This window comes from Epinephelus moara, chromosome 5 (genome assembly GCF_006386435.1).
Source record: "Epinephelus moara isolate mb chromosome 5, YSFRI_EMoa_1.0, whole genome shotgun sequence".
In the NCBI taxonomy this organism is placed as follows: domain Eukaryota; kingdom Metazoa; phylum Chordata; class Actinopteri; order Perciformes; family Serranidae; genus Epinephelus; species Epinephelus moara.
This window is the reverse complement of record NC_065510.1, coordinates 29,443,303-29,467,120: the sequence shown is the minus strand read 5'-3', so window position 1 is coordinate 29,467,120 and position 23,818 is coordinate 29,443,303. Positions and strand designations below refer to the sequence as shown.

The 23,818-nt window shown below is 41.0% G+C and overlaps 1 protein-coding gene across 1 annotated transcript in view; it reads right to left on the bottom strand.

Annotated features, from left to right (window-relative positions):
- Positions 1-23,116, bottom strand: part of LOC126390822 (polycystin-1) — a 78,352-nt gene extending 55,236 nt beyond the window's left edge. The window contains exon 1 of the mRNA XM_050045294.1: positions 22,611-23,116. Coding sequence (XP_049901251.1) covers positions 22,611-22,888 — 278 coding nt within the window. The 5' untranslated portion in view covers positions 22,889-23,116. The remainder of the gene's footprint in view (positions 1-22,610) is intronic.
- Between the last annotated feature and the right edge of the window lie 702 nt (positions 23,117-23,818).

Below are 23,818 nucleotides of genomic sequence, written 5' to 3'. Positions count from 1 at the left end.
AACTTTGGTATTTTCCTATTTCCTATTTTCCCAGGGTTTTAAGTGACTAATGGGAACAACAATTTTTGAAACTGGTCCAGTGTTGAGTAAGAGGGCTGCAGCTGGCAGCCACGAAACATACTCTAGGTGTTTGACAACATCGAGGAAAGGATCCCTACAGAGATAAACCTTTTGAATAAAGAGAAAGTTCCTTTTTGTTTAACTAAAACAGACCCAAAATTGCCATCGTCAAAGCCACCAGATTCCATTAAAAAAAAACAAAAAAAACCAGTAACATTATCATGGTACAACACACTTCGTTCAAAATCAACAGAAACAAAATAAAGCTCACAAAAGCTGTTTAGCTTTGTCTTTCCACTGTTCCAACAATCACCAACTCTGGTTTCATTGAAATAAATCCTTAATTCACCCAAATAGATAGGAAAATATGCAGGATCCATACAAGCTAAAATTACTCTTTATTTAAATGGAGTCTGGTGGGTTTGCCAATAGTGATTTCAGGGTGGTTTCTGTTTAAACAAAAAGGTTTATCTCTGTGGGGGACACTTATGATAATAATCTGAGCCTATCAGTGGCAAAGACAGGCACAAGCACAAAAATCCTGAACATTGTCAGAGTCTGTTCTGCTGCTGCCAGCTGCAACGGTCTCACAATACTGGACCAATTTCAAAAACTGTTGTTCTCATTAGTCACTTTGACACAGAAACACGGAAAAATAGAGTCCAGGTTAAAAAATACCAAAGTTACTCTTAAACAGTGTGTACAGTACATAAAAACTAAACACCAGCATACCGATCACCCGGAGTCAGTGAGACAACAGCGGATAAACGAGTCAGGAAATGAGAAAACCAAACTGGTTAAACTGCAGAGGAGTCGCACTAAGTAAAGTGGCTTTAGAAGTCTCCTGTGTGAGCCTTCACGGTAAAGCCACAGCTACACGTGAGAACGAGACAAAAGGGAGAGAAGAAAACAAGAAGCCAGGAGACAAGAAGCCAGAGGTTGTGGGAGGACAAAACCGTGTGTGTGTGTGTGTGTGTGTGTGTGTGTGTGTGTGTGTGTGTGTGAGAGAAAGACAAAGACGACAAGATACTGCTGGCTTTGAGTGTGTTCAGTAGATACTAATTTCACAGCAACAATTAAAAATCAAAGTCTAAGACCAGAAAATGTGTTTGAGTGTATGGGAATGTACACGCCTTTCTCCTCTCTCTCTTTCTTTCTGTGTGTGTGTGTGTGTGTGTGAACAGAGCAGGACGCCCATTCCCAAAAGGAAACATCTGTACATTCCAGACAAGCTGTGTAAGAAAGATGGAGACCGAGAAAGAGAGAGAGCGATCTCCTCTGCTAAACCCATCAGCAGATGAAACAGGACAACGTTAGGATGCTCCACCCACAAGCTGATCATTCACACATTAGGCTGACACCTCGCCTTATGTAATGCTCTCAAAAATAAATGCCAGGTGTGTGTGCGTGTGTGTGTGTGCGCGTACAGCACTCTTTCTGACCTTATGATTGTCGCTGCAAAGACAAGAGGAGATTAAGTCGAGAGAAAGTGTGTGTCCGTATGTGTGTTTAACATGACCATATAATGTGACCTTCACCATGTCTATTAGCAACAGGCTCCCGTTCTCTCAGCTACCCCTGGACACACATGGTTTTACTTACACACACACACACCCACACACACACATACACACACACACACACACACAGTAAAACCCACTTGAGGTATAGGCCTGCGCACAAACACACTAACACACACACACACACACACACACACACACATACACACACACACGGCACACATATGGTTCTGTTTTACTAACGGTGTGGCCAATGATCTAACCACTCCTTATAAGGCCTGTCTGGTGCCACTTATTCTGAGCTGGAGGATGAGAACACACACACACACACACACACACACACACACACACACACACACACTCCTCATTGACTACTCTGTGCTCGGGCAGAGGGAATGACAGAGGAGGAGTGGGTACGCACTCTGGAGAGGAAAAAATAAATCTCGAGACATAGAGATGGAGGAAATGAAAAAGACAAAGAACACCATTAAATTGGATTCATATCTATTTGATTCATCTGTCTGAACTGAGAACAAAAGAAAAGGTTTTAGGGTTAGGTGATGAAAAGTGTGATGTACGCCTGATTGTAGGACAGACTGGTATCTACTGCATCTTGGTGGCGGAGTGGTCCAAGTCCCTGTAAGTGAAGGCCAGCGCTCCACTAACCCACTAAACACAGACTGCTCTGTGGTCGCTTTCATCCCCCTCAGCCCTCTTTGCCTGATTCCTCCACTGCTTCCTCCCTCCCCCAGTCACTTCGCCCAATTTCTTTCTCCGTTTTTTTTTTTTTTCCCCTCCGCTGCTTTGTTTATGTTTGAAAGGCTGGGCAGACCAATACGAGTCTGACAGGAGGGGAAGCAGGACAAAAGCAGAAAGGAGGAGGAGAGGGCAGGTGTGAAGGGAGTGCAGAGGATGAACTGGGGGAAACAGTGGTGAGCGACACAGGCCAGGTCTGGAGAACAATCGCCCCACTGTGGGCTGCCTGTCCCATGGGCGCCTGTCCTAGCTCAGCCAGTCTCCTACACACTGCTAAATGTGAGAGCTGCCAGCCGGCATCTCATGCCTGGGCTATAAGTGTGTGTGTGTGTGTGTGTGTGTGTGTGTGTGTGTGTGTGTGTGTGTATCTCAGGAGTAGTTTGGTACTTTCCCAACAGAGGGAAAAGAGGGAGCATGAAATTAGGGGAATGGGACGAGGAAGATGGAGACATGGGGTGTTGATGGAAGGGGTTTGGTTTAAAAAAGCCTAACATTTTGCTCCTCGGCCTGTCTTGCTGGGTCACAGACCCTCTCCTCTCCTCTCCTCTCCTCTCCTCTCCTCTCCAGAACATTCTGTCCATTTTTCCAGCTGCTGCTGCCTGGGTCGTCTGGTGTCCAGCTGGCAAGTGAAGGCCAGCTGTGTGCAGCGCTTTAACACACTCACTCAAAGACGGACGCACAGACATATACACGGCGCACACACACACACACACACACACACACACACACACTTACATGCTGTCAATGAATGCAGGAAAAACAAAACTGCTGTAACACTGTCTTGTGCTCATTGCTCACTCTTTTTCTAGTAAATGAAACTGTGTGAGTTCCACATATCTTAAAGTCATAAACCGTGGGTTTAAACCAAAAATGGGTCTCAGGCCTGCAGTGTTTCCGGGGTGTAACTACGAAAAGGAAAATAGGAACTACTTATTATTTAAATCGAGCATAATGTCAATAAAAATGGAACTTGGTAACTATATGACATAAACTCCAAAAACTACAAGCATGACTCAAAATCAAATCCAGAAGTACCTTTTGAATTTTCAGTTTCAGAAATGATAAAAACTCCACTTCCACTCGTCTTGTTTTATCTCTGACATACTGTAGATGCATCTTCTTCACATTGCTGTAATCTACTAATATGTCAAAAGTGTCTACCAAATAAATGCAAGCACCTGTGTAGATTTCAGGAGGCAAGGTGTATGAAAAAACATCACCAGAATGCAAGAAATTATGTGTTTGATGTTTAATATTCTAGTTAGCAGAGATCCCCCAAACCCACCGTTTCCTGTGTGTCCTCCCAATACTGACACAAAACCTACGCCCTTGCAAGCACCTGTAATCAGCAGTGATGTCAGTTCCATTAACATCAAAATGTCAACCAACATATTGAGACAGAAGTTACAACCAAGCAAAGAACAGAAGAAAAGAACATAAATGCAGAAATAAAATGATGTCGAATGCAAAACACTAACAGCTGACTAAAATATTCGGGATGATAAAACTGAGCACATTAAAGCCATCCATTAAAATTACATTTATAAATGCACCTTTGATCAGCGTTTTGTAAAAAGCTGCGGACACTTTAAAATCATACATATTTACTGTAATTGGCTGACAAGCGTAAAAGAATAATGATGGCTTCGTTTTGTCACCCTCCACTTCACTCTAAATATTCAAGTGTACACCTGGTGTGTGCGTCATAGGAGCTGCACTCATTCTCACCCTACATGCTGCTTTTATAAATGTCCGTAATGGCATATGCTTGTTCTTTTTTATGTGTTTGCATCGTTTATACATCTGGCCCCCGGTCTTTTGAAATCTAAAAATTTAAATATAAAGGAGGGCTTTAAATTTGCATTTAAACCTTGGCAGGAGAGATGTGAGACCATTAGCAGGAATGTGCTAATTAAATGTTAAAGGTTGAACACAATTATCATTTCTTTCATGTTACATGTGACTGTTTCGAATTTGGTACTGTATGTCCTTTAACTTATGACAGGATGGTGTCATCAAAGGTAGGACAATTATTTTTCAACCTGGGCCCTATTTCCCCATATGTATGTGTGCGTATGATTCATGGGTACAACTCGTTCTAAATTGGTTCAGTATTGAGGGAGGCGGATGCAACCAGAGCCGCGAAACGAGCTAAAATGGTAACGGGGGCAAATGCCTCCCGTATAAGTTTGCGCATTAAAAGTGCTTTTTTTCACCACTGACCGGTTCAGATCGCCAGTGCTATCTCTGTAAATAGCATACTAAGCGTTTCCCTTACCTCTGGGCTGTGTGCCGTCATCTCGCGAGAGCTTTGCTTGTTGCCGGAAGAAAACAGAGGAGCCATGCTGAGTGCCACTCAGAGTGGCGCTGGTTGTCCCGGAGTACAGTTGAGAGTTTTACTGCATTGATTGAAAATAATGGTCCGTGTTTGTGCTTATCCAAACTGCAAGAACAGGATGTCACGCAACACCCTGTACAGCTTTCATAGGCTGCCTTTGTCGGACAGCGAGATGCTGAAGTTGTGGCTAGTTGTGCTACAAATGGATGCTAACACTCCTGTCCAGACACTGCGCCTTGCAGACCATTGGGTCTGCAGTGCTCACTTCCCCCAAGATGAGTACTGCCAGCCGAAGAAGAGAAGACATCCAATCCCGAAACACCTCTTCCTTAAGAAAACGGCTGCCCCACGAGTAGAGAGAGCTACAGACACAGTGGAGCAAAGCTCTCACGAGATGACGTCACACACAGCCCACAGGAAGTGAAGGGTAAGGGAAACACTTAGTATGCTATTTACAGAGATAGCACTGGCGATCTGAACCGGTCAGTGGCGAAAAAAAGCACTTTTAATGCACAAACTTATACGGGACGCATTTGCCCCCGTTACCGTTTTAGCTCGTTTCGCGGCTCTGGTTGCATCCGCCTCCCTCAATACTGAACCAATTTTAAAATGAGTTGTACCCATGAATCATACGCACACATACACATGGGGAAATAGGGCCCAGGTTGAAAAATACCGAAGTTATCCTTTAAGTGTTAAGCAGGCTTTGCATTTGCATTGTAGCATTCACAGACAAGATTTTCCACCCAAACGTTGTGCAATTAAATTACAAATTTCCATAAAGGAAGCAAATTAATGCAGATATTTTCAACAAGTAGTGACAAGATTACATGCTCAAGGCATCATTCATGTTATCGCCTCCGCCAAGGAGGTTATGTTTTCCGCTTCAATTTGTTTGTTTGTCAGCAGGATTACGGAAAAACAAGATTTGCATTAAACTTTGTGGAATTAATTATCATTGGCCAAGGAAGAACCCACTAAATTTTGGAGGAGATCTGAATAATGGAGCAGATATTCAAATTATTTTTCTCTTTCTTTAACATTGTGAGAAAGCGTATTTGGCCTTGGCCGAGGTGGTTCCTGAGGGGGGCTGCCCATTATTCCCATTATTCTTGCTCACTATTCTACAGCCCTGATAGTCCACTGGACCGGAAGTCAAATTATCATGTATCCCAAAAACAAATGGCATTGCTCTGAAGGCTACCCACTCTCCAAAACAGGAGCACACAACTAATTATTATACAGAATAGCATTATTATTATGATTATTATTATGATGGCATCATTGGCCCTCCCAACCGTGGCTAATGCATGATCTACCCCACTCTGCCTCTGATTGGCTCATCCTCATTGCCTTCATTGGTTGGCGTGGTTTGGTTTAGACATGAGGAGTGGGATTGGTTAGGGTTAGGGTAAGAATATCCAGGTAAGCCAATCAGAGGCAGAGTAGGTGGGTCATGCCTTTGTGTCGGATAAATGGTCATTCGGTTCAATAGGACATTTTTCGGACTACTGGGGCTACTGTGTGAACAATGGAATGTAATCATCTCCATGTGCCCTTCTAATTTTAAACAACACATGAAGTGTGTGCAAAGTGCAAAAATATGCTCAGAAGTCAAATGCTATGGGCGTCAAATGGTGGAGGGTAAATGCTGTAACATAGTCCATCTTTGTAACCTGAGGGTGCTTTCACACCTGCCCTGTTTGGTTCGGTTCAATCGAACTCAAGTTTCTTTTGCCCCCTAAGTGCGGTTTGTTTGGGCAGGTGTGAACACAGCAATCGCACTCAGGTGCGTACCAAAATAACTGGACCGAGACCTTCTTGAAGAGGTGGTCTCAGTCCAGTTACAAACAAACTTTGGTGCTGTTAGTTAGTGCTGTGCTGTGCTGTGTTCCGACCTCGATCAGAACCAACTGCAGTCGCATTACGCATTGTTTGGGTTAAACATGAGCATGTTACAGTCCTGTAGGATTATTAATGTGCACCTCCTCCTGTACTGCGTTAATATGCACATTCAGCACATCCAGTGCATCAAATCATTGTTTTCTAGTTGGAGCCGCGCCTCATTTTCAAACTGTATGGTTTGAACAATGACAGCAATATAGTCCACGATGAGCAGTATTAAAGTAAAAAACCTGCGTAGTTGTCCCTCCATTGTGACATTAGAAAGTGTTGCATTTATCTTGCAAGTGTACTCTTCTTTAACATTTTGTTTACTTCCTGAATTTTTCCCACATTGAAATTCTGACCAATCGAGCAGCTTTCTCGAGCAAAGCATTTTATCTGGTCCACTTGTAAATGCTGCCGTGAGAACACGAACCACCTCTAGGCAATTCTGAAACTTTATAACAAAATTAGTCCCACTCTCGGTCTGACAGCACCCTTACTTAAGTGTGTTAGCATGCTATTTTCAAAAACTGAAATTCTGATGTGATTAAGGGGCTGGATGAAAAGTTGAGTGATCACCAAGGTACCACTTATCCTGAAGGGAACATGCATGTCTGAACCAAAGTTCATTGTAATCCAACAAAAAGCTGTCGAGATATTTTAGTCTGGGCCATAAAGATGGACCGCCTGCCTGAACAACACTTCCATTCATTGAGCCATGTCTCATAGCATGACTTAAAAAATGGAGGATGTATCTTAAACTAACAACTTAAAGCCTTTTCAGTATGTTTATATGGCTGGCTTATCTGGCATCTTTGGATGACCTTGCCAATGCCACAGAGACGCGGTGATGTCACCGCTTTTTCTTTCACTGCCAGGTCTAAAAACTGGGGGAGCAATGGTGACATGCAAACAGGAGATGAAAGACATGTCTGTCTCCTGTGCACACACTGGGTGGAAATCAGGCTTTTGCACATTTCAGATTCAAAAAACATAATCATGTGAGCACTGCTGTGTAAACTGACATCAGGAGTTTATATGCAAATTTCAAGTCATCACAGGGTTTTGTATGTATTTGGCCTCGGGCAATCAGGCTGTGTAAGCAGCACTGTAGTGTAATTTACTTCATGTTTGTAAAAACATGAAGCTCCACATAAACTGATGCAACAAGTGAAACAAAAAGAGCAGATAGAGCAAAGAGCATGATAATGAAATATGTCAGCAGTTAAGCATCCAACACCATCGAGACGAGAAAAGCCTGCTGGTGAAAATGAATTCTGCTCGGCCCTCCACACTATGAGCTGGCTGACGGTCTGCACCACTTCACTGTTTGCTTCCTATATTGACTCTGTTCACTGTGCTCTCTGCTCCTTCTGCTTGTTTTGCTGGTCAAATCAGTTTCAGGCGTGAATTAGACTCAAATGCCACTTTTTTTGACTTCCCGCCTGCACAGATCCACAGATATAGATCCTCTGTGGACTCAACAAATCGAGAATACATTTGCATTATTTCCTTCTTATCATGTTCATGTTTTTAGTCGTATATTTCTTTTAGGTGTGGCATGGTTTACATCAGAAAATAGCCGGGACATTCCCTGTTTAGCAATGGCAGAAAATGTTCTTTTGCTTGAAAATGAAAATGCAAAGTGAGGATTTTGCTACAAATTTGAATTAGGCTATATCATGACACTGAATGAAAATGAACCACACGACTGACTTGCATCACCTCAGTTTGGCTGGGTTTTGATTCACACTGGGGAGAGCTAACATTTCTTTTTTTTTCATTTTCAGCCTCAAAGACCCTCGTTGGCATTTAGCTCAAGCAGAGTGTCAGAGCAAGATAGCTATATGCCTGCGACCCTCTGCGGCCAGTGTGAACAGACTGCATAATCAGAGTGTGTTTCTGCAACACACACACACACACACACACACACACGAAACTCTGTTTAGAAATCTCAATGCAAGGAACAAAATCCAATTATCACTCACTTCTTCTTTCTCTGAGTCGAGCAACAACAGGGAGGCAACAGGTTAAGTTGTTTTGATGAACTGGAGTAAAAATCAAATGTTTTCTCTGCGCTGAACAGCTGCAAAGTGTGTTAAACTCTCACTGCAGAGGAGCATAACCCAGTCCAAATGGTAACATTTTAAACCAGCTGCATGCAAACACAACGATCTATAGGGCACTGATAAGAGATGTGACACGTATTGCTTGAGTTTATATAACCAAGATTAGCTCCTCACAGGTTTATCCTTTAGCTCAGTCTTTCCTTTTTTTCCATCTTCACATTAAAATGCAACGCAGCGATTCGACATAGCACAGGGGCAGAACAGTAAGCTTGTTTAAAAATTAGCAAGCCAACTCTTGCTCATTTGGTTTCTTTAAGGAGTAACCACACAGCCTTGCTTGGCAGTATGCTAAATGAATCTTTAATGCAGGAAACCCTGGACAGCTTCATTACCATGAATCCCATAACATAGCTACATGTGTCACTTAGAGCTGCCATGATGGTGATAAGGGTATTTTAGAGCATTTATGGAGTCAGTTACTTTTTCCTAATTTCCACAACAACACACGTGCTTCTGAACTTAACTTATGTCTCTCTGCTCTAATAACCTAAGACTAAGACTCTTACAGTATGTACAGGTGCAACCTACCTCATGTTATACTGCCTGACTGCACTCAATGACACAATGGCCTTCATGAGTGATATGAACGGTCTATTCTTGGCCATTTATCTCTGCATCAGTGTCAGTGCCAGTATTTTCTTCAACTGATACTCCACCGAAAGCATGGGCGGAATTTGATTTCAAAGGTGGGTGGGGGGTGGAGGCACAGTAGGTACAGGCACAAATCCATTTTTCAGATCCCCCTACATGAGGTGGAACAAAACACGTCTATTTTATTTAGAAATTTTGCTGAAATGGATGGTCATGGCAAAAATATTATTCGATATTCTATTTCACATTGTGCACACTATAAATGATTTCCAAAAATGAAATGACTGTGCTCGTTTGAAATAACATAAAAATAACACAGCAATTCAACTAAGCCATTTTCTATGGTTAGCTGACTTGAAGATGTTTACAAAGTGATATTCCAACATGATCTCACTATGAATATTCATGATGTAACCTTAGCTAACTTTAAATAGATTGAGTCTGAGGACATCACCCATAATCTCTTTGTGGAAAAAAAAAAAATCTTATGTCCTCTGTCTTCTGTAATTTGGGTGAAGTGGATATTGCTAATGTTTCTGCTGAGCCGCTGACTGTTTGAAATGGTTTGGATGTCAGGGGATGGGGCAGTTTCTCCTGTTTCTTTCTTTCTTTTTTATTTTCAAATATAGCATTAGCTCTCAAACTGTAAAAAGTAGAGGGGTTCAATTAAGTGCAAGTGCAATTGAGTGTCAAACACTCACCCTCTAGAGGCAGTTGCAAACAGTAGCTGTAAAATTGGCTGTGGTCAGCTTGAATTCAGTTCGTTTCAATGGACTCCAAGGTTAATAGCTTCCAAACCACTTTTCAAACCACTCCTGCAGAACAATAATCAACTTCTTTAATGTGCAGCTTTCCCAAAATGCAGCTATTTTGCTCATGTATTTAGCTGTATATTTTATTTACGTATAGCTGTTTGTAACATACTGAGCATTAAGGTTGACTGCAGAGTGGTGAATTATGCTGCAAGAGTGACCTGAGAAGATTCCATGGACATTGTTACTGTCACTATAGACTGAATCATCATGGCGTCGGGCTAACAACAACCATCACTTCTGGGTAGACAACTGGCACCAGTTTACCAAAGATACCCTAACAAAAGACAGCACATTACAAGCTGCAGCAATGGTACACAATGGTATTCCTTGTGGTCTCCTAAGTGGGCTTGGTCGTCTGTCCTCCACATCCCCCCACCTTGTTTGTAAGTGTTGTAAATGTCATGTGGATGGATAAAATCTGATTCCAAACGATACAACAGTACAGTACAAATTTAATGTTTGCTCTATATTTTGCCGCTCTTTTTATCTGCTAGCTTCATGTCTGGTATCAGCCAAGTGTAAGATCACATAAATTGTTGCCAGATCTCATGAGAGTATGCTGCTAAAAAAGAGACGTGTCTCAAACAAAGTTAATTTTCTCCTGATTTGTCTTTCTGAAAAAATGTCATTTCATTGTTTGAATGTCTTGTAGAAAAAAAATCCCACACACTGTCTAAGTTGCAAAAATAATGATGACTAGACTAATGACTAGACCTTCATCAGGCAAACAGTTTTGTAACAAAGAGAAGTCTTAAATAGGAGTGGCTGTGAGTTTGCAATTAGTCACATTACCCACATACAGAGGAAAGGCATGAATACCAAGCATCAATCTGTGTAAAAATCAACAATATTATACAGAGATAAAGTAATATAGAAGTAAAGATACTAAAAACTGTCTAGTGACAATCATAAACATACCCCTAAAAGTAAAGTAAGTAAGTAAACATAGTAAAGATAAGTCTGTAAGAATAAATGCTTAAGTCCTTATTGTTACATTGCATTCTCTAAAAAAATATATACATATCCAAATATTGCAGATATACGTTTCAAAATCTTGCAGGTACATTAGATAATGAACCTGCAGCGGTATGTTTATATGGATAGTGACATCAATACATCATCCTACTTAAGATGGCTTCTCTCTAACACAAAACTGTTGCAAGTTAGACAGTGTGCAGGAAATTTTTATACAAGCTGTGTTCTGCTTGTTCCTCTCCTATGCACCTGTTTGGAAATAGATGTGCCAAGTCTTCCTTTGTTCAGGGTCAGAATGTCTAGAGGGGTTGGGGCTTGTGAAAACTGTGTCCAATATTTACTTCAGTGACTATGGAGCGAAGGAAACAGTCATAATATGTTCTCACGTTCACTTTCCCAATTGGAATGAATGGACTCTGCTAGTCTCCTAAGGGGCGAGGCAGTGGCAAAACCCATGTGACACAGATAAAGGAAATGAATCTAAAGATTGCCATCTCAGTCTATTAAGGATCTGTGGCTTTTCCTTACACACTATCCACTCAAGGGTGCGGTAGACCAGCAACTACTACGTTCTGCTTAGTAATACTGTATTGTATTGTTTTTGTCAATTAAATCTGGTGATTTTGAGATAAAAATAATTTCCCCATCCGCAGCAGCTGTTTTATGGCAAGGTAAAGCAGTGAGAGTATCCTAAATATAGCTACCACTTACACTGATTTTGATCTTTTTACATGGCTAAAAACTAACCAATTTAGGCAGCGTTTGCTCAGCACCGTTTTCATTTATGTACAAGATGCAGAGGTTTTCTATACGGAAGTTATTGTAAGCAGACATTTTGATTCAGTCCATTTGAATTCAATGAAACACAGCTGCTATTCTCTGGAGATGAACAACTCCACATTACATGTTTTATCACATTTAAGAAGACGAGTGTAACTCTTTATTTCTACCTCTGTTATTTCCGTCAAACCTTCTCCGCATATTTGAACACTTCACGTGCTTGTTTTAGGGCACATTAATTGCACCAATTTTTCACTGTCAAACCTTCCATAAACTAACTCCTACAGATGGAGGTGGATGATGTGTATATTAATAAGAGGAATAATGTCAAAACACTCAATTCATTAAAGACAAGTTACTTTAAAAGGATCCCTTTATGCTTGGTGTGAATGGAACATCTTTGTCAGGGAATTTACAAGTACTTGGTTTCAGATCATTTAAAAATGAAGTACAAATTGCTTTATCTGTAAAACCATCATACCTCCAGCTGGGTTAAACCAAGATAACTGGCACTTAACAACTGTATTTTATCCTCTGTGTTACTGTGTTAGTTCCCAGCCTCTATCTGTTTCTTTTTCGGGCTTTTCTGTCTGCGAACACAACACATCTGGCGGAGCTTCAGCAGGAAGAGGAACTGCAGCCAACTATGCGAGTGATGCCCACATGTGCACAAGAAAGGCTATGACAGAGTGATGTATTTTGTATCAGCCATCACTTGTGTTGGAGGGTGTGAGTGAGAAGAGAGAAGACTTGCAGCGCTACAGATCTGTACAAGTTTAAGAAACCCTCGAAGGCACAGGATGGACACACACACACAAACACACACAGGACTTCTTGCAGAAATGAGTTCTGTCTTCAGTCTGCCATGTAACCACCAACCCCGCCACTTAAATTAGTTAATAATGAACCAAAACATTTCTGTTACCAGCAGTTAAAAATTACTGAGCGCATGGACACACACACACCCACCCACACACACACACACACACACACACACACACACACACACAGAAGAGGAGAGCATGGGAGCTGTCTCGTCTTCTTCTTCTCTGTTTCTTCCCTCTGGAATGTCTGTGCTTCTGCGAGTGATGTCATTAGTTACTATCGCTATGGTAACACAACAAATTCTCCCTCGCATATGGCCGGTGGATTCAATCTGTCCTTTCCCACTTCATTAAAGCCAGTGTGTGTGAGTGTGTGTGGGTATATAGGTGGTTGTATGGGTGATAACCTCCTCTGGAGGAGCAGAAACAGATAACACACAAAAAGTGGGAGAATCTGCGATTGAGTCTTGTCTGTCTGACAGCTGTGAAGCCTCAGGACCCGCTGCAAAACCCAAACTGCTCCCTGGAAATAGACTCGTCTTAAAAGCATATCACCACGCCTGCAGTGCGTCTGTGTGTGTATGCATCTCACTGCCATGGTAACACCACAAAATCCTCCTGAGCAGGGCAGATAGGACCATGAGTGTGTTTACAGTTCAGGTAAAGGGTGCACTGCCCAACAGTTACGCCTTCAACAACATAAGGAAAGTTGTAGACTAAATGGTAACTTCACTTTGCCCTACATATGTACAGTAGTAAGTTGTTGATTTACCAAGTAAACCTGTGTACAATGTAACTCCTTTTTCCATCATCAACCAACGTAACTGGAAAAACTGTTCATGTACAAAACTCATTTCAGTAAACATGGAAATATTGCTCAAATTGTAAACACAAACTTTGAAAAAAATAAATAAATTTGCTTGCATTAAATTCAGATGTACAATTTTCTTTATAGCCTGACAAGCAGTATGGCTAATATAGTGCAGAAATTTATATAAAACTAATAACCAAGTTCCATCAGCTACAGACCACTCCTTTTTCACCTTCTTATTATGCACTCAATGCATTAACTTTTTTAAATCTTGATTTTATGTTTCATAGTTTTTTGTGCACTGAACCCAAAGAAACATTTCATCTTGGCTGTATTTTTCATTAGGGAATTAAAATTAGGCTACTTATAATTCTGTGTTTATATAAAAATTTGAGTATTTTAGCAAATATAGCAAACACAGTGTGATAACATGCCATTGCTGACATGGTAACACTATTAACATTCTAAAAATGCTAGTACAGGTAGTGAGTAATGAGCTGTGAGAGTCCTACATCAACTGGCGGCACCTCACACAGGTAATGATAGCATTAAAAAGCAACACTAGCATGCTAGCATACATTCAAGCTCTAAGCATAGACTGCATATAAAAAAAGACAGCTCCCTATGAGTAAAGCCAAAACATCTCGGCTGCCCCTTGGTGGCCTGCTGCAGTGGAGGTCATAAACCCTGACCCCTCTATATATTCAGATGGGACATGGGCCAAACCAGCCCTGCATTCCAATACCCATACTACCATACTATTTAGTATGCCAGAAAAAAAATTAGTGTGTCCCAATACATATTTATGTCAGATGCAGTATGCCAAAAGTACCAGGATGTTCTACTACATCCGGTCATATTTCGCAGTATGCATGTCAGCATGCTTCTTTGGCCATTCTGACCCACAATCCTTTGCGCAGCGGAAGTTGCGTCGCACTGACTGAGCTGCGTGTACAACCAACGCCCACACTTCCTTTCATACATGGTTTATTTAATTTGAGATACTAAGACACTACATATTAGGACTGCAATGGTCTGATTATATACTGTCACATATCATACAGTTTTGCAAGAACACGGTTACAACATTCAACTTTATTGTGATTATAGTATAATCAATGTTAGGGTTCAACTATGACTACAATATAGAAGATTCTACCAGTATAGGCAGTGGTGTAAGTGTGGTATAAATAATGAATGAATATGACTAAATATGAATACACTATGGGCCAGGTATGAGCAGTATAGACTAGTAAATATATAAATAGTAAAAGTCAAATATATATTAAGTAATGTAGTAAGAATGTGCAAGTATGTTACACTACAAATAAAAGTAATGTGAATGTAAGGCTGCTTCACGCGCAGACAGAATATAGTGCCAGCAGCTGCATAGCTGTAAATATATTTAACAACAAACATCTGCCAGCAACAGAGAGCTGCGTGTGAAGGGGGTTAATATGCCTACTGGTGACTAGTTCAATAGACAGGTCAGTAATAATATGTTTGGAACTGTTTACGCGAACACGTCAGTTTATTAGAAACAACAACATACATTACGACATAAGAGCAACAGAGCTCTCCGGCACCTCCGATGGTATGCACGACTCTGGCGAGCTCGACGAGAGGAGATTTGCTGCATCTCCGAAGTACAGCAAAACAAAATATTCAAATGTGGCGCTATGGACAGCGGCGTAAGTGAGCAAGAGGGTCAGAGTTCAGGGAGCGATGTGATGGCAGATGTAGGGTGTCCCAATAGTATGCATACTGCATGCATACTGCATACTTTTTAAGGGCAGCTGCAGTACATACTCTTTTTAAGGGCAGCTGCAGTACATACTAAAAGTATATAGTAGAAGTATGCAATTTGGAACGCAGGCCAGGCCCCCCAAGAATGTTGCTCAGTCTTGCTCAGTCAATTTTTCCCAGTGGTCACTCACAGTATTGCAGTGAAAAAATCCCCTGAGGCCCAAAAGCATTTTCCCCATAGGCCACCACTATAAAAGAGACATCTGTGCAGCTGTTGACATGACACCTGAAACTGTCAATTCTGACTCTTACTATTATGAATTTTTGAGCCATGAGGGTTTTATATTTGTAAAACCTTCCTCAAGCTGAGAAAAGCATTTTTAAAATCTGTGACATCATCACAATGAAAAGTTTATGAGCCAAGCGGGAACTCCTAGGCAGAGCCAGCAAGAGAAACACTACTGTGCATATTCAGTGGGCTGCACACTGTGGAAGTAAACCTGAAAGCTGGAAACTATTTTGAGTATGCGCCAGGTGAGCAACTCCACTGGAATGAATAGGCGCTATCTTGGGATCTGGTATCTGGTTATCATTAAATAAATCCATGGGCCACACTAAAAGATCAAAGTATATGTCAAATAAAGTTTTCTGTCAGGTTTGGTTTTATTTGATGATATAAAAGGGGTTCAACATCATGACTGACAACTGTGTGTACTTGCAATCAATGGCACTGCTCACGATTGGTCAGGCGGGTATATGGGCGGGAACTCAATACCTCAGAGGTCGCTACTTCGCAGACTCTGGCCCTAAATGATGTCACAAGTGCAAGATGGCAATGGCTTAAGTATAGATGCATTGTCCATCTTTATGTACAGACTATGGTTCTAAGCAGGTTAGCATGCCAACATTAACTCCGTTAAACACACAGAGGGCCCCCGCACACAAGCAACATTGGCATGAGAAAGGTAACAATAACATGCTACTGTAGCATCTTAACATGCTATACATTACATACAAATTCTTAGCATGTTAGCGTTAATAATCACCACAAAGCACAGCTGAGCGAAAATACCCGAGGCTAACAAAGTACAGCAAAGACTGATGACGGCTCACTAAAGTGCTAAGCCCGACAAATACTGACATGTCCTGTGTTTGTGTTCCGTACAGAATAGAAATAAAAATCAAGTGTTTTTCTCGTATATGTTTGTTTCCCAGCACCTGCAAAGCGCCTGTGGGTGTCTCTTTACCGCCATGAAAAATCCTCTAGGCTTATACTGTAATTTAAAAAGTGATCTCTTCTACAGCATGTTGTATGTACTTCACCTCTGACATGGCCCCTGGGTGTTTTTCCTGTTTGAGCTGACTTAACTGACATCAGTGTGAAAGGTACTGTATATGAAGGATAAATATCAGATATAAGATGACCAGACGTCTACATTTTCTGGGAACAGTCCCCGTTTTTGGTGGCCTGTCCCCTGTTGGAGCTGTTCCGACAAATGTCCCCAGATTTAACTGCAGGACTATCAGTTCTCTCGCATTGACTGTGAGACTCATGTAATGGACACCTTTTGAATGGTGCACACCACATGTCCATCTTCTAACGCAGAAAAAAAAAAAGAAATATGTGTGATTGCTAATCACACAGCTGCAGCCTAGTGAGAGAGGCAGACAAACAGCGCAGTTCTTCCTCACAGCACCAGTGTCTGAATTGACAAACAGTCAAATGTTCAGCGGTGGAAAGTCACTTATGTATACATCTATAGACTAGTTTGTTTTAGTTTGAGTTTTAGTCAGATTTTGTATTTAAATAGCTCCCAGTTTTGTGAGTCAGCCTGCATCATAGTTTATTACAGTGCAGTTACCATGGTAAAATGAAAGCCTAGTTGTCCTTTGTATTTCCTAGATAACCAATAGATCTGGTCACCCTAAAATAAGAACTCTGCTGTCATCAGTAGCCTACGTAAGAGTATTACTTGATTTTTATAACCTACTGACCAGGATGACTAAGCCTTTCAAATGAGAATAACAGCAATGAAATTAAAGTAAGAAATACTCAGCAGTACATTAAACTACGTGTTGCCATAAAAATTGATTAGTTACACCATAGAGATATTTATTTCAGATGAACAGAAGGATAATCCTCTTGACCGACCCCTTGGCCTCTACTGTGAATTGAAAAGGTGTTTTGAGCAGTGTACTTTCAGACAGATGTTGACTGAATTTCACTTTCTCTGTCTCCTATCCCAGGACAGAAAACAGCCCCACGATAAACTGTGTCACAGCCATCTGCATTCTCAGCAAAGACTACAGAGACTTAAAAAACCTGAGAGAGGTCCACAAGCATTTCCCAGAAGTGACTTCAGAGTTGCATAAACTGTCTGTATGAAGTGCTAAGAGATTTTTATTATGTGTGTGGGTTGGAACAGATGGACTGGTTTGTAACGGGAATGCTTTTCTCCAACTGCACTCTGCAGTATGTTAAAATACTTGTGGGTGTGTCTGAAACATTTTAATTTGAGGCCAGGTAGGGGAACAGAGGAGAGGAGAAGATACAGCATTGCATCCAGGTCCTTTCTCATAGGGCGACGTGCTCTTGCCTCAGTTTTTTATCACTGTGTTTAAATTCATCAGATGAAAATCTGTTGCTTTTTCCTGAAAGGAAAACAACGGCACAGTTTTGTGGTTGCCAACAGAAAACAAGCACAAAATCCCGTCCAGTCCCACAGAGCATATGTGCATATTTAAGACCTCCGTCCATATGGCAAAGTCTATCGTATAAAAATATCAAATGTTTCTAAGCCTTGAAGAAATAGCCTTTTAAATCAGAAATCAGTTTTTTCTAATAGGAAAAATAATTCAGACTAATCTTGCCTTTAATAAATGCTTTCAAAAGCAGTGAAAACATTTTGTCTAAAACATTATTACTAAACATTCACAGATTTCGAGTCAAAGTAATCCTCTTCTGGCTAAATAACTACCACTGCTGTGGTCTAAATGTCTTTATACAACAATGAAGCACATGAAAAATAAGGGAAATTCAACAACAAATCCATTATCCCTCACCCTCTCCCTCTCTACCTCTCTTACACACAGACACAACCAGCAGAGACAGATAAAGGTCACATCACACTGCTGATTCTGTAGGACATATAAATTTAGCTTGCATCACTTTTCTGCAGAAAGTGCTTTGAAATAAAATTTCCTCTGATGAAATAAAACAAAATGCGTCTGCATCTATTGAAACTGTCAAATGATGAACTCTGTCTAATACTTAAACTTGATGTACTGGCAACAACTTAGACAGCTTGAGCTTCAATGCAAATACATCAAAATTAAACATTGCACAGCTCCTCTCCAGTACACCATGCTTAAACGTTTTCAACTGTCTTTCCTTATCAGAGTGGTGACTAATGCTGTTTCCAGTTTTCTAATATACAATACATTCAACTGACATATGACCAAAGTATCTCAGATACCATATGTATGAGGTGAGATGCGGCAGGATCTGAGTGCCTATCTGCAACAGAATGAACCAATCAGGCAATTAATTGATCAGTCACAGAAAAACAATTAGAAACTTTTTTAATATAAAACGAATTGATGATGATTACTTTTTTTGTTTAATAAGATCATAGGGCTGGGTATTGTCCATAGAATTACAATGCCAGGACCAATACTGGTGCCCTTAAAGTGATACTGATACCAACAGCATACTTCATTTGATACCTTTTTATTTTTTTATTTAACCTTTATTTAACCAGGAAGTCCCACTGAAATTGAAAATCTGTTTTACAAGAGAGACCTGGCAGAGGTAGCAGCCAATCAAAACACATTTAAAATGCAACAAATACAACATATAATACAAAAATCCACAATAACAACAACTATTCAAACATAGTGGCCTCTCAAGAAAAACAAGCACATGTCTCTGTCACCATGTTCTTTGTGATGCCCTTAAATTCATTCTTGGATATAAGTGTTCCTAATTTTAGATCTTTTTGAAGATTTTTCAACGTCCAAGGTGCAGAATAGGAAAATGCAGTTTGTCCCAGATCTGTTAAAACCTGAGGTGCATTGAAAAGCAACCACCTGGAGGAGCGTAGCTGGTAATTACCTGAGCTGACACACAGCAGGGTGCAGAAGTAGGCTGGGAGTTTGCCCAATATTGCTTTATAGATGAAAATATACCAGTGCAGCTGTCTGCGAGTGGTCAGTGACGTCCAACCCACCACATCATTAAGAATGCAGTGACGAGTAAGTGACTTTGTATTTGTAATAAAACGTAGAGATGCATGATATACTGAATCAAGGCTACGTAAAATGGAGGAGGTTTTTGCTACTTTATCTGTCACCAGACGCCACAGGTGTGTAATATAGCCATACTTTCCAACCTTTTGGTGGCATCTCAGCACACTGAACTGCCAACTCCGTCAATACACCGACACACTGTGCTCTACCTCACCACACCACAGACTGTAGCCTATGGGTTATATCTGCTGCAGTAGTGGGCCAATCAAATGTTTCACTAAATTAAAGAAGCTAGCCTCCGTTTTTGTCAGCGAGCAAAAATATATAATAAATAGTCCTTTTTTAAAGATGTGGGTACAAAACGGATCAAATGCAGGTATCATCTGACTGGACAAGTTTTGATATCACTTGGCACTGGGTTATTTTGGTTGATAACCTGAAAGGTGTCGAGTGCCAACACTCAGCACCATTTGATAGTAAATGGAATATCTTGACTGACTGACAGTCAGACAAAACAAGGTATTTAAATATGTCACTTTGGGAGTTTTTTGGAAGTGTTCACAACAGATTAAGTGCCAGTATGTGTGTCATCTCTCACCCCTTCAGCGGTGTCATGTAGATACTGATATTGTGAATGAAAGCAGGAGTAGCTGAGTCTGTGTGGAGCGAACGAGTCACAGTGTAAACTTCAGGCTGACGCAGCACTCAAACATAATCCACCTGAGTGACTGAGTGAATGAGTGAGTGATCCATACAGCAACTCTCTGGCCATTACATGCACACATACACACTTGTGCATAGACACACATGCACAATCTCTCTCTCCCCCACACACTACCACCACCAGCACCGCTGTGTTATTCATTTACAGCATCCCTCCTAGTTGATGTGTATAGGACACTTGACAACGAATCAAGGGAAGATTCACGGTTTGTTTACTTCTCCAAAGTCTCAAATTCACACACAATCAGTGCCAACAACAAACTGGACTGAGACCACTGAGAGAGGAACTAGTCCACTCTGTCAATAACTATTCATATATTCTGAAATGAAAACAAATGAAATAAATTTTCAAATTCTAGGTCATATCTACAACCCTCCTCTCATACCTGAAACATCTGAGACACGACATTACATTCAGACTGACTCTGAATGCACCACGCACACATTCATTGTAGCCTTGATGAGCAGAAAAAGTACTCTAAAATAAGACGGTGAGCAATGTGACTTGAGGAGGGCTTACTATCTAACACATCACATCTATAAGTGTGCTCTCTTCTCTCACCCTCAGGCAGTCTGGCCATTACCCTGACTAGTCCTTGTACGCAAATGACCTTTTTTTCTTTTAATAATGAATGGATAGGTAACACAGACTGAGCACTGACTGCAGCATTATGAAATGAATATCATCAAGTTCTCCACTGGATCTTGGCCGGGTGTCTCTATCCGCCACGGTCGGCCAGGAAATCAGAGTTAATTAAAATATCTGATTTTAGTTCGATGCTCCTGCCGATGTGGTGGGAGCAGCAGACAACAGACCAAATTAGTGAGGACAGCAATGTTCACAGTCAGTCACCTCCACATATGGCTTCTGCTGGTTACAGTAGGGCCAAGGAGGTTTAAATAGACTGATGCAATTATCGCAGAGTCTGACATGATTAGAGACAGATCCTGCCGCAGGGTCTGTCTCTAATTAACGTGAGCACTCTTCCTCTCTTATGCAAATACTATCACTAAATGCAAGTGCTATTAAGGAAGCCTGTTGAGATGAGTGGAAAGGTTTAAATCCACTCAAAATAATAACGAATATGCACACTGCCTGTAGCTGTGCAGAACTTCTGTTGAAATACCTAGTTTTATTTGCTCCCAAAACCTAATTTAAATCATATTCATGTGCTTATTTAGTCAAGTCTCTTGAAGAAAGCAAGTTCCAAAATAACAGGCATTGACTTTAGGCCTGGCACACAGGGTTAATCTCTACGTTAAATAAAAGAAGGTAGTGTGAGGGGAAATAAATAATTGATAACATATGTCTTCCGTCGGTGCAGAACAGAATGTTCTCGCTGCAGCAGCACCAGAGGCTGAAGACCGAGCTGCACCACAAACACCAGGCTCACTTCTCTGGTGACCAACTCCATTTAAACTACCAAACTGAGACACACACTAAAACACACACACACACACACACACACACACACACACAGAGTCACTAGCAGTCTGGCCTTTAATAGAAGCCTGCGCCACATATAAAAAAATGTGACCTTTAAGTATAGAGAGTCATATTCTTCTTCTTTTTTTTTTTAAATATATTATTAGGATTAATAGTATTATCATTGTCCTTTTATGTATCCAAATATTGCATGATTCTCTTGAAATATTTTTTATATTTTTTTCTGTCTTTTGTTTTTAAGAATTTACACTGACGTACAGTGCAGGCAAGGTTCTGAAGGCCACATTAATCTAATCACCACATCTGTCAGAGTGCCTATACACAGCTCCAGCTGCAACAAACGATTCTTTTCATTATTGTCTAACCTGCAAATTATTTTCTCGTCAGGAAACTGGGGAAAATGCAACCCACGATATGAAGATTTCTCATTTGTATGAGAAAAAAATGCACAAAAGCAGTAAACACACATTGAAGGCCCTGGAGCCAGCAAAAATATTTGGCATTTCTGCTTCACTAATGCTTCAAATGATTAACTGATTATCAAAATAGCCCATCAGTTGGTTGAATAATTGTACTGGCTTCACACAAACCAAAACAAAAGCACAAATAAAACGTAGGCACCTAAAGAACTATGAGTCTGTCAGTTTTGGATGATGCAAAAAAAGAGTGATGTTGTGTAAATACACCAGCCCGTGACCCACAGTTACTGCACATGGTAAACAAATATCAATAGGAGCAAGAACCTATTAATTTGTCAAAAAATAGCTAAAAAAATATGGTGGGGAAAAAAGTAACCTACTTGTTTGCCATGTTATCAAACATAAGAGAATGTAACCTACACCATTATTATTTTTTCATATCAGTAAGGCTACTTTTAAACTTTTCCAACCATTAAAACCTGGATAAATTGATTTAATATATCCTCCACTGTACATCAGCCCGTTCAGACTCTGTACTCACAGCACACTGGTGGCCAGCGGGATGTCCGCCGCTGCTGGGGCCCTCTCCAGCCCGATGTTGGAGCAGTTGACGACGCAGGACGGCTGGGGCCCCGCCGGCGCGCAGCTGCAGTTAACGGGACAGGGGCTGCAAGTCCTGCCGCCGCCGTCCCCCTGCGGCCCGGAGCCCCATGCCTCCAGGCAGCAGAGCGCCACAAGCAGACTGGAAAAGAAGCTAAACCTCGGGACGCAGACGCCATGTTTTCGCTTGGATAAAGTCTGTCCATTTCCACAAGGCATAGCTCACTCACATCTCATCGCCTCTGATGGTGTAAGTCCTCTCAGTCTGGGAAGGAACTAAATACACAGGACAAAGGCAAACAAACGCGTCCCTTTTCACGGCTCTCATGTGAGGAGACAAATAAAGAAGAAGGGATGAACTTTTTGACACCGTTATCTCCCCCCTGCGTTTCCTCTTTTCTTCTGATCGGATCCCCTTCTTCTGTAAAATCTAACGGAGCCTCTCCAGAATCCTTTCAGGGGAAAAAAAAAGTTTGGAGAACTTCCTCTCTCCTCCTCTTTCCACTCCATGCAGTTCCCTGAGCCGCCAGCTGGGACCTGGCACACTGCTTTGTCACCCCCAAAAGCCTCATAACACACTCAGCAACTTACAAATAAAACATCAACAATTAACAGCAAATATAAAATAAATATACAAAAAGTGTTCATAATAAATAAAGTTTGTTGATTTATTATTTGTAGTCATTTTTCATAATTGTGTTCAGTGTTGGATTCACCTGCCACTGACTGGGCCTAAAAGCAAAAACCAGCCTTCACATATCACATCACACATATTAACTGAGGAATATTTGGCACATATGACTTAAGACTGGTGAGACAGATGTAGTATAGTGCAAGGGCCCTCTGACATTTAAGCTGACATTTCACAGTAGACCTATAGTAGCCACATATCCCCAACCAAACTTGCACTTGATTGCAAACCAATTAAATTCACAAAAACAACCTTTGTGTTACCCTGACTGAATATGGCCCAGGATACATGCTGGCACTGCTCAGTTGATAATCCAGCCTTGCTTAAGGTGCAAGGTTCCACTTGTTCAATAATTCAAAAAAAATATTATCGAGGAGAAAGGGACTTTTTTCCATTTTATATGTAGCTGCCCAAAGACTGTGGAATTTTGGATAGATATTTGATGGGCAGTGCAGGAG